Source organism: Nothobranchius furzeri, chromosome 3, assembly GCF_043380555.1.
Source record: "Nothobranchius furzeri strain GRZ-AD chromosome 3, NfurGRZ-RIMD1, whole genome shotgun sequence".
Classification (NCBI taxonomy): Eukaryota; Metazoa; Chordata; class Actinopteri; order Cyprinodontiformes; family Nothobranchiidae; genus Nothobranchius; species Nothobranchius furzeri.
The window spans coordinates 47,949,085-47,961,500 of record NC_091743.1 but is presented as its reverse complement, the minus strand read 5'-3'; the positions used below and the strand labels follow the sequence as shown (position 1 = coordinate 47,961,500).

The 12,416-nt window shown below is 41.0% G+C and overlaps 1 protein-coding gene across 1 annotated transcript in view; it reads right to left on the bottom strand.

Moving 5' to 3' along the window:
* col7a1 (collagen, type VII, alpha 1) overlaps positions 1-12,416 on the bottom strand; it is a 103,787-nt gene that overhangs the window by 84,265 nt on the left and 7,106 nt on the right. Inside the window, exons 3-15 of the mRNA XM_070549245.1 lie at positions 11,785-11,965; positions 11,546-11,702; positions 11,366-11,459; positions 11,127-11,285; positions 10,895-11,052; positions 7,993-8,122; positions 7,794-7,913; positions 5,579-5,734; positions 5,340-5,459; positions 5,113-5,262; positions 2,221-2,334; positions 293-439; positions 73-198 (exon numbers count right to left, since the gene is read on the bottom strand). Of these exons, the coding sequence (XP_070405346.1) occupies positions 73-198; positions 293-439; positions 2,221-2,334; positions 5,113-5,262; positions 5,340-5,459; positions 5,579-5,734; positions 7,794-7,913; positions 7,993-8,122; positions 10,895-11,052; positions 11,127-11,285; positions 11,366-11,459; positions 11,546-11,702; positions 11,785-11,965 (1,812 nt within the window). The remainder of the gene's footprint in view (positions 1-72; positions 199-292; positions 440-2,220; positions 2,335-5,112; positions 5,263-5,339; positions 5,460-5,578; positions 5,735-7,793; positions 7,914-7,992; positions 8,123-10,894; positions 11,053-11,126; positions 11,286-11,365; positions 11,460-11,545; positions 11,703-11,784; positions 11,966-12,416) is intronic.

Below are 12,416 nucleotides of genomic sequence, written 5' to 3'. Positions count from 1 at the left end.
GAACCCACAGTCACGGTTTCATTACGTTAGAAACAGGAATAAAAAGCATTAATGAGTTGATTATAAACACACCATCTGTGTTACGGATGAGGATCCGGTATTGCGTGGCTCCAGCTACGCCCGTCCAGCCCAGTCTGACGGTGCTGCCCAGAAACTCCACCACCCTCAGGTTGGATACACTTCCCACTGGCTGCTTCTCTGCAAAATAAAAGCATTTATCATCTTAAAACCTCTAAATAAGCTATTCACATGTTAGACAATTCTACGACAGGTTTATGAACAGAGTACTGACCTAGTTCTACGGTGGTGACGGGCGTGGCCACCTCCCGACCTTCATACAGTGTGTAGATGGTGAAGTCGTATTTTGTTTGTATTTGAAGCCCCGTCAGCTCGTAGCTGACGGTGCCTTTTGGGAAAGAAAGGCTCTGGACACGGCTTCCTGTGAGAGGAATCAAGACTACATGTTTAAAATTCAGCTATTAGATACAGCCTAATAGACAAACAGAGTCATTCACCAACAAACGTGATTATAAAAGTAATGATTCCCTTAAACAGTTTGTGCATAAATAAGGATCACATCAGTAATTCACACCTGCACCTCCTGGAGTGTTTTAATGGAAAACATTGGTCTCATAAAGTCTTAGAGATTTCAGCTTGAATAAAATAATTAGGTCCACTGAGTCATTTCTGATCTATTTGTCATTTTCTAACCTTCATTCAGTTTTTACTGAATTAGGTGATTATTTGTTCTGTTATTTTAACCAGAATGAGACAAATATTCATTTCTTCCTTCCTTTAACCTTCCACCAGTCACCTTCTTTGCTGCTTTTTAAATCCCGTTTGAAGACGTGTTTCTATGATACGACTTTCTAACAGGAGATGTCATAGCGCGGCTTCAGTGTCCATCACGCAACGTCGTCTTTTTATTGGTGTTTATGTTTCTATGGCTGTTTTTTTTTTATGTATTTCTTGTTGCTCGTTGTATTGTTGCATTGTTCAGCACCTTGGGCATTCGATACGGTTGTGGAAGGGACTTTATAAATAAAGTCAAATGAAAAATGAAATAAAAAAAATTCTGGACAGCTTATTTCACATTTACACACCTATAATATATCCATCTTGCTTGATGAAATTAAGAATAGTTATGCTTCTGTCTAAAATAAAACAGATATTCAATCCTGGAATAAAAAAATATTCATGCACACTTTTAAAAACTAAAAAAGTTGTTGTTTACTCCCTCAATATGCAGCTGTGTTCCCGTGACGGAACCTCGGCCGACAAGCTAACTTTCCCCTGCAGCTAAAGCTAACGACGTTTGGCAATTTCTCTTTGTTCATTAGCATATATGTCTCTGTCAGCTGAATCCGTGTTTTGTCTGAGTTCTGGGACTGTTAGTGGCAAACTGGGATTTAATGGAGACCTGTGGTTTGCTTTGTTAACACCAGAAAGGAAAGTAGTCTGTTGCTAACAGCTGCACTTTGGTGTCCGAGTCCCTGCATGCCGTAAATTGTGTGACGCTACCTTGTTGTTTTCGTTCAAGAAACAAACAGAACTTGTTGAAATGAAAGCTAAGCCATTGTTACTTCATTTGAAAATCTCTATCTCAGGATGAATTCAGTAAGTCATGTTTGTTGTTTTAATAGGTTAAATCTGATTATTCTCCCGATGCGTTTAAAGTCCCGTGATCGGCCCGATTTCCGATCACTTGATCGGATTGCAGCATCTCCGCTAAAAGCAATGAATTTACGGTGAGAACATATTACAGCATTTACTAAAAACAAGTTACAACTACAAAGAGATAAACACAAATAATATTTATTATTTTCAACACAAGGCTGCATTAGTTTTGTGAGTTCAGTTCAAATCCCAAACTAATTTAGTAGAAAGTGAGGAAAGGTGTTGCTTTTAAAGAAGCTCAGAAATGCTGAAATTTAGCTCAGAGGGTCAAACCTGAAACAAAGTGTAACTCAGAAAGTACCTGGAGCTTCAGGCTGTGAAGCTCTCACACAGAACACCAGGATGTGTTCAGATGAAGCTTCCTGGTGACAATCTGGACACAAACTAAATAAAACTGCTGACATTTAAAGCCCTTCAGACTGGGATCATAACTATAGCCATCAGCGCCGCCAGCACTGTTGGATTTTAGAGAAATGTTCTTTATGTGCGTTTAACAAATTAGAAGGAAAAATAAAAGTTTCGGATGTAGAATGATGGTCTGACCTCCGCGCTCCCGCCACTCCAGGCGGTACCCCCTCGCAGACTCGACGGGCCTCCAGTTGAGCCGGATGGAAGACGGTCCAGTGATGACTGGTCTGAGGTCCTGTACTTGAAGATCTGAGGGAAACGCAACAAGAGCCGGTAAATAAAACATTATAAATGCTTCTTGTTTCATCAACACAAGCTGTTTGAGGAGAGCCGTTTTTCCAGAGACACCACTGAGCAAATTTAGGGTTTGAATTCTAACTTTTAATATAAATCCAGAAACACCTGTGTCAGTTTCTTTTAAACACACTGTGTCAACTGATAATTATACAAAAACAAATGTCAATTAAAACACGTAAGGAAATATAATGTTGACTCTCTGTCGCAACCTGCAGACATAACTTTTCATAATCTAATGGTAAAATCCTTGGATCACACGCGTTAGCTGAGCTGGATCTGCCATCAGCCGGTAGGAGGAGCAGACAAACCGCTGCTGAGGACACTAGATGGATTTCTAGAAACAAAGAAAATAAAAGCTGCTGCTACTGCAGGAAAACCTCAGAACCAAAGTAAAACACGACACGACATGAACTCACACACACACACACGTACCTATTACTGAATAAAAGTCTGCGGTTCTGATCAATAACAAAGGCCAGAGGGATGTACACTGAAGCCAAATTTCCTGTTTGAGTCACTTTGTTAAGTTGAAAGTTGGAGCTTTGGCGTGGCTCAATCACCATGGTAACAGAGATGATGAATGAGCTAAGAGTCTGGGCTTGACTGTGTGTGAAAGGCACCGATGCTGTTATAATAATACACTTCTATGTGACCATAGTTCTGTCAGATCCTGGATGTTTCAGGAATATTCTAAAATCTGGAATATTGTAAACGAATGTCAGATCATCAGGGTCCAAACTCTGCTGTCGTCTTCAGAAACAATCAGATGCTGGTCCCATTTGTATCAACTACAATAAAAGTTTACTCAGGGACAGATTTTATTTTCTAGTTAAATTGTTGAAAAGAATAAAACAATCATTAGCCTGTTGAGTGTCCGCCCTGGGACCGGGAGATCAGGGCTCAGATGTGCTGAGAGTCAAGATGAATGCCTGAATTACGGAAGAAAAAAACCTTAACATTGAATTTCTATGTGGAGTTTTAGGTTTTATTGAGATGAACTAATGAAGACAAAGCTCCAGTGTGTTCAACTGGGGTCATAATAAAACTTTCAGATAAGACAGGAAGGCAGAACAAAGAATAAAGTCTACAAAATAAAACAGGAAGTCAATCAAATAAAACAACAAACTAAAACTCATAAATCTAGCTTAACATGAATAAAATTAACCAAAACTGGACATGCATGATATATTAACCATTAATAAACATATTTATCTTGTGTGTAGTGTTTCATGGTATGTGCTCTAAAGGTTCACACACACCAAACACACTGCACAAGGAGATAAACTTAAAAAGGATGTGGTTTAGTTTTTCTTTCAACAGACCCTGCAGTCATACATATGTATGTGGCACACATGTTATTGTTATAACAATGGGACTACAGTGACTTGACCCAGGCATCACCATGTGTGTTCACACCAGAACTGTGTGTGTGTGTGTGTGTGTGTGTGTGTGTGTGTGTGTGTGTGTGTGTGTGTGTGTGTGTGTGTGTGTGTGTGTGTGTGTGTGTGTGTGTGTGTGTAAATGTTCCCTAAATGAACCTGCTGTTTCCCTCTGCTTCCTGTTCACACAACAGGAAGCGATCAGCGTCTCTGAGTTTATTCCCTGACTTGGATCACTAACAGCTGTCAGATGGGTATCATAGCCACTGAGATGAGATTTTATCTAGAGGATAAGATATGATCAAATAAAGACAAGGAAATAAACAGATACATGACCACATTGTTGTAAAATATACAGAAGTCAGATTTTAGGGGCAGCAACAGAATTTGTCAGTTTGTTTACCATTAAAACTTTTTTATTATTACTTGAAGAGACTATTTGTAGTTTTTTGCTTCTCTAGAAGCATACATTGAAATATTGCTGAAAATTATTACAATTTTGCCCAGTTGTTGAAAAACATTGGTTGCTTTGTAACATATAACCATAAAAATCAGGTCTAAAATACACGGGAGTGGGTCTAAGTCTCTGGGAGACGCCATATTAGATGCTGTGTTTCCTTCTACGGGAGCCTGTGAGGATAAATTGCATTTACTGATTTGTAACACACAGTTAGGAAACTTTTGCCATTCATAAACATTGTTGTTTTACACATTTACCTCTTCCCTTGTTGATGAAAGTGTAGTAAATGTAGTCTGATGTGATTGTCATTTGCTGGAGGTTGAACGATCTGACAAAGTACATGTTTGAAAATAGAGCTCTCAGGGATTTTTGACCCTAATGGCCGTTCGTTGGTAAGGTCTTACTTGAACATAAAATACTGCTTGCTTGCAATGATTTAGGTCTCTGCTGCCCCCTATCGTAAGGGAAAATACACACTTTCACTTTAAGGGAAATCATCATATTGTAACTTGAAAATGCATCTTAACACATTTAGGGCATCTGAAATTTTTGTTTGAAATGCTGTTTTACATTCAGTCACAATGCTATTACTTATGTTTTGTAATATTTGCAATAAATGAAATATCAAAAACGAATCTATAATCTTTTAATCAAATGGAGGACTGAGGCCTGCTTCTAATTCTGGCCTCCTTCCAATAAAGGCCGTAACCAGGGTGCGCTTGAGTAAATATAGACCCTGACATGTATTAGAGGATTTACGGTAATTTTGCAGTTTTTATTTTTTCTTTAGTTTTAACTTGACCACTTTTGCTTTGTGCTGGGCCAAACGTACGTTTTATTTTTAGAATTTTCTGGTGGAGCATTGCTGTAAAGCTGTTGGGTGAATCATACCTAGGTTGAATCTGGCCGTTGCTGCGGGCCCCTCGATGTTTTGCTCGTACAGTGGGATGATGGTGACGATGTATTCGATGTTAGGCTGCAGCCTCGTCAAGGCATAGAACTCAAGGTCACCAGGAACGTCCACAGTCTCAACATCACGGCCTAATTTATAGAGGAAAAAGACATTTACATGAAAATGCTTTAAAAGATATATTTTTGTAGCTGTTCTGTGTTCCTACCTGTGAACTGTCCCCAAACCAAACGGTATCCTTGAACCCCGCTAACTCGTGACCATTTAATACGGACACTGTCCTCTGACAATGTGTCCACTGACAGCTGCTGGACACCCTCCAGACGCACTGAAACACACACACACATCAGAGCATTTTAATAATTGTTCTAAAAAGCCTCCCATTCTTATTCAGCTCATCCTTCAACATCAGCATGTGCATTACTGTAGTATGCATAATGGACTCACATGTTCGGGCGTTGAGGACAGAGGGGGGCGCAGTGTTTCTGGGGAAGGAAGGGTAGAGGTTGATGACGTACTCTGTGTCCGGCTGAAGAGAGTCCAAGGTGGTAGACGTGGCGTCTGCAGACAGGGACAGCTCCAGTAGCTGAGCTTCAGGCTGACCTAATCAATGAAAAGGACAAATGGAGTGAGTGGACATGCAGAAGAAAGATGACTGAATACAGCCCATGATCAATAGGCATTTATGTTTCATCCAGTAGGATTACAGGACACAGTAAAATGCAGGATTACTTGTAGGATCTGATTTAATCTGACACAGGTTGGTCTGTTTCTTTTGCTTGATTGTTCTGAAGTTTTGATTCTAATGTGTTGTTTGAATTATGGATGTGCAGAGTTCAGCTGTAAACAACTGCAGTTCTGCTCATTATTTCATGACCCTGAAAATATTTCATGTTTTTTTAAGGATGGTAAAAAAAAATGGTAAATGGTCTGAGTATGTATAGCTACTTCCTAGGGTTCTAAAACCCCCCAAGGCCCTTTACAACACAATCAGTCATTCATCCATTCACACACACATTTACACACTGGTGATGATGAGCTACGATGTAGCCACAGCTGCCCTGGGGCGCACTGACAGAGGCGAGGCTGCCGAGCACTGGCGCCACCGGTCCCTCCGACAACCACCAGCAGGCAACGTAGGTTAAGTGTCTTGCCCAAGGACACAACAGCAGCATTCTCTGGTCAGAGCCAAGATTGAACCTGCAACCTTCTGATTACTGGACAACCTGATCGACCTCCTGAGCTACTGCTGTCCAATTCTTCCTGGGGCAGCAATATCACTGTTGTTCATGAATTCAGAAGCTTCTAAGGTATTAAAATCATAACTGCTGACAGACAGACAGACGATAGATAGAACGATAGATAGATAGATAGATAGATAGATAGATAGATAGATAGATAGATAGATAGATAGATAGATAGATAGATAGATAGATAGATAGATAGATAGATAGATAGATAGATAGATAGATAGATAGATAGATAGATAGATAGATAGATAGATAGATAGATAGATAGATAGATAGATAGATAGATAGATAGATAGATAGATAGATAGATAGATAGATAGATAGATAGATAGATAGATAGATAGATAGATAGATAGATAGATAGATGATAGATAGATAGATAGATAGATAGATAGATAGATAGATAGATAGATAGATAGATAGATAGATAGATAGATAGATAGATTGATTGATTGATTGATTGATTGATTGATACATATGTGTGTGTGTGTGTGTGTGTGTGTGTGTGTGTGTGTGTGTGTGTGTGTGTGTGTGTGTGTGTGTGTGTGTGTGTGTGTGTGTGTGTGTGTGTGTGTGTGTGTGTGTGTAGGAATATATTTAAAATCGTAAATAATGGTTATCATATTGGTGCATCTCTACATGCAAATCAATCCAAATTCCAGAAAGTTTTGATCAAACCAAAAAAAAAATTGCTTTCTAGAAAGTAAAAATACTCGTAGATCTCAACCTTTTTGTCCTAAGTGTTATGAAGCCCATCACTCCTCGTGTTTATTTGGTGTACCCATAGAATGACGTGAGTTGGGGGGAGAGGGCGAGTGATCTATTTTAGTCTACTCTGAAACAAAAAAAAAATGTGAGGGTCTACCTGTCTCCTGAATACACCATGATCACTCTCAGAAGGTGTTTCCTCCAGCAGTGGAATGAGACTCTCCTGCCACATGTTCAGTGTGGGAGAAAATGAATCAGCCCTCAGGTGGCAATTTTCCCTCCTGAATCATGGTGTAAACACCAGCCATGCCTCCCGACACACCCTGGCTTCAGAAATGTCATGATTAAATTTCTAATTGCCAACAGTCCAATGACATGGGTTAAATTTGGTCCGGTTGAGCAGCTGGTGAGCAGAAATGTGTCTGAGGTTTTAGATAAGTAATGCAAGCTGTAGGAATCACTCACAGCGAACGCGCTTGGCCTGGGGGGAGTTTGGCGTTAGAGAAACTCATATTCAGACTCTACCCAAACACATTCTTCACATGGTTTCAACTTGCCACCAACAAGTTAACCGTTTTGACTTGGATTCATCATAAAATCAGAGTCTGAGGCGAGAAAGTTTGACAAAAATTAGAGCTAATTATTATTTAATGTAAGCTTTAACTGAAGTGCAATTTAGAAGCAGACGTGGATGTGAGCCTGACCTCGGGGGCCATAGGTGAGTTTGTATTCCTGCACAGGAGACGAAGGTTGATCCCATCCAATGGAGAGAGAGAAGAAACCTGCCTGGACCAAACGGAGGCTGGAGACACCAGGCAATGGCCCTGTATGGAAAACAGTGATAGAATTAGTGTTGTCTATGTAGTGACTCTCTGATATTTTCTATGGTCGCTTGTTCCTCACTGGTCTTCTGCTTAGCAGAGGTAGACTCTCCCACGCTGTTGGGGTACTGGGCAATGACGGTCACCATGTAGTCTGTTCCTGACCGGAGTCCTCGTGCAGTAAAGGTCCTCTGGGTGGCTGAAACACTCTCCTGCAGAGAAGATAGATGTCGTATTGGTGAATATCACATCAAACTAGAGCGTCTGGCTAAAAAAAGCTGGAATCTTCCATCATTAGAGTGGGTGCCAAGGTACACAGAATATGAGTCTGCCATGCTTTAATCTCTGCAGTGTCTACATGAAGGGGATCCACCCATTAGACATGTTTGTACTCAGCCTCAATCCATGTTTCTTTAAGCGAGGATGGCTTTGGATCATAAAAGCACAATTAAATACTTGAGTCTAGGATGAGTGTGCTGTTCCCATCTCCATGTGTCAACACAAGAGATGCCTGGCATGAAGGAGCTAGACCCTCACTACAGTTTACAATAAAGAGGAGAACATCAGCGTCCATCAGCCACTCTAAATGGATTGCTTTACATTTTAGTGAATCAGCATCAGGTCAAATAATCACAAGAAAATGTCAGGATGTTTAGATTCGCTTCCAACTATGTTATAATTTTCTTTCTCTCTTATCCTGTACAGGCTTGGCATGTACTGCTACTATAATAGTATTTTCATAATTGATACCATCATGTGTTTTAATCACCACTAAAGAGCCAAACTCTGTGTAAACCAGTTTACAGCGGTTTCCTTAAAGGCAGGGTAGATGCTTTTCTGCAGCATATTTGACCAGATTGTTAGAAAAGCTCCTCAGTTATCAACATCAACCAATAAATTAAATGTTTTGTGAAATCATGAATGATTTTAATCACCTCTGACACTTACAATTCTGTAAAATTTTTATCCAGTCTTTGTGACTATCCTGTTCTCAATGACTGGATCATGATCCACCCATCAAGCTCTGATGGTTTCTCCTCCCCTCTGCACACACCCCTCTATTTACACAAATCGTGCGTTCTTAGCCAAAGCCGAGCCAGCTATGTGAGCTAGCATACCAAATTGTTGCATGATTACATATCCTGAACAGAAATGGCGGCGCTTTCCAGTAGCTCATTTCTTTCTGCTAAATCTCCGATCTAGGTGCCAGTGGCTTAGCTGTTAGCTGACTGCATACGGCTCTCAGATAATTCACAGAAACCACAGTGTTAAACAAAAAAAATTCTCGTGCACTTTAACATCCATCCATTTTCTACCGCACCTGTTTGAGCAACACACTCACTCCCAGCGCATCAAAAACAAGCTCTTGGTCAGCCACCCTCCGCATCAAACCCCTGATGCAAAACGTGCCCTTTTTCGTCACTTATGTACGAAAAGGGGGGGTTCTCCTTTCTGACTGCAGATCCTAATGCAACATAAAACTGATGCAATGGGATGTCCGCTGCTGCGGCACCGAACTAGCTCATTTACCCGCACCTAAATCTTAACGTTTTGCTATTATTAACCTTCCCCTCACCCTCATGCTAACCTTAACCCTCTTGCTACCTAAAACGTTACTCTTACAGTAACCAAGCGTTTGTTTCCCATGCATTCTGACTGTGAATTTTCGGATTTGCCGCCCAAGCAAGGGGAACGTTGTAACATGCGAGGCGAGGGGGAGGTTACAAATACCCTCTTCTTCTAACCTCCACTCTGGAATATGTATTGAAATGAACACAAGTTCTCTAAACATGTAAAGCTCCAAATGTCCACATAAATTGAGGGGCGACGGTGGCACAGGAGTTAAGTGCTCGCCTCGTAATCGGAAGGTTGCAGATTCGAGCCCCGCTCAGTCTGTCGCTGTCGTTGTGTCCTTAGGCAAGACACTTAACCCACGTTGCCTGCTGGTGGTGGTCGGAGGGACCGAGGGCGCCAGTGCTCGGCAGCCTCACCTCTATCAGTGTGCCCCAGGGCAGCTGTGGCTACATTGTAGCTCATCACCACCAGTGTGTGAATGTGTGTGTGAATGGGTGAATGACTGATTGTGTTGTAAAGCGCCTTGGGGGGTTCCAGGACTCTAGAAGGCGCTATATCAAATACAGGCCATTTACCATTTATAATAATCGTGTGTGACCCGATTTGACCCTTCCTATATATGTGTATATATATATATATATATATATATATATATATATATATATATATATATATATATATATATATATATATATATATATATACATGGCTCTCAGGGAAATACATTTCAAAATATATGGCTTTCATGGCTCTCTCAGCCAAAAAGGTTCCCGACCCCTGTGTTAAACTGTCAGAGAAAACAGGGTCCTCAGAACTCCACAGAACAAGACACCAGAATAAACAAACATGGCAGATGACAATTCAGATTGAATTGAATTGCAGGAAGGGTCAAATCGGGTCACACGCAATAATTATAAACCTCAATTTATGTGGACATTTGGAGCTTTACATGTTAAGAAAACTTGTGTTCATTTCAATACATATTCCATTGGCAATCCAAGTCTATACTTCTTAATAGATCCCATAAAAATATAACTAAATGAAGATGAAAAACTTAGCTCAAGTGAACAATGAATGACCATGACTTTATTATCGATCAACATGATTGTACTTGTACTTATAAAGAAGGTTGGAAATTAGTATGACGGTGATGGATTACTTACTTTCCCTGCTGAAAAAAAAAACTGTATATGTTGTGTTTTGGATTCTGGTCCAGCATGTTGGTCCAGGATAGGATGCTGATCTAGCATATCCAGAATCCAATTGACAGCCTCCCATGCTGCACCAGCATCCAAAACACAACATATGTTGGTTTTATCCAAAGGTTCTTGCCCGTTCACATCAATAGAAGGAAAAAACAGCACAAGGTTGTGTTGATTTCACTCAAAATCCCACACAACTGGTCTCACCTGGAGCATTTCAGTTACGATGGGCTGACCCAGACCCGTGAGTGGCACATACTGGATCACATAGCCACTCACTCGGCCTCCTGCAGGACTCCAGCGAAACCGGAGAGAGTCGGCCGTCTGACTTGTGAACTGAATATTGGACGGACCAGAAGATGCCTCTAAAGAGACAGAAGACAGGTCTGTGTTTGTCACTGATTTTTACGTGCTGTTGGGCTGTGGCGACCCCACCTACCATCACTTGCATATACCCCTCCTGCTACTGAACACACTTGAGGGCTAACAAGAGGAACAAGTGTGTATAAGAGCCTAAAGTCCCCAACAAAGGAGGTGAAATCACTGCTGGGCTGGGAGGAAATCTGGGCCAGTTCCTTTCTGTCTGCATTCTTTATACCTTAAAGGTGTGTGAAAAGAAAATATATATTAAAAGCGGTGTTTACTTCTGACAGAGATATCCCAGATAGTAAAACATACCAACTGCAAAAACCTTCACCCCCTGACTGCGTAGCTTCTGTGCCGGCTCTTGCACACGATCTTGTGATTTCCCATCTGTGATCAGGATGGTGATCTGATAGTCAGAGGGCCCACAAGCACATTAAAACACCTGCTCTGTTAAGTAAACCAGTGCATTAGAATGAAACATGACCCTCAGACCTTTGGGACGTCCCGAGTGGATGCAGGATTGAAGAAGTTATCCGAGACATACTTGAGACCTGCTCCAGTGCGCGTGTTTCCACCTTTGTAGGGTATACGCTCCACCGCGTTGACGAGGTCAGTGCCATTCAGGTATCTGTTGAAGATGAACTCAACCCTGACGGAAAATCAATAGCAATGATGAGTTAGACCTGCCCCTGCAGAAGAGAAGTGGAGTTTTTGTCAGTCTCGTCCATCACCTTGAAGTGTCGCTGTACTGCACCGCCCCAAACCGAATCCCCGATTCGCTGACGGCGCTCACAAAGGGTTTTACGATGTCAGCCATGAAACCCTGCACCTGCAGGAAGTTGGCTCGACCAATGCTAGAGGAGCCGTCTATCAGGAAAACTATATCTGCTGCTTGTGCGTTATCACACCTGCCTGCAAAGGGATGATCAATCAGAACATTGAAATTAAGAAAAGCATTTTCTGTGAAAAAATATTACTTTTGTGTTTTTTTTTTACTGAGATTTGATCGTTTCTTGTGTTTTATTTTGTTTTAACGTGTGGGATGGGTGAATGAAATAAATCACAGGTTACCGTTTTTACCAGCTTATCCCTGCATATAAACTGAAGTTATCTTCTCTTGGTGTACACACACATGAGAGGGTAATTATTGTCATGACAACACTTTGGCATGATAGTCGTCATTTCTGCCTTTTTTCTGATTGTTTATTTTTGAGCTGGCTAGTCCCGCCCCTCATGGTGCTCTCTGAGTATCCACACTCGTCCTCTGTGTGGAATAGACATCTTTTCACAGCTTTACCAGGGGAATTTTTGTCATGATGACTAACTACCAAAGTTCAAGCAATTTTTAAAATCAGTACTAAAA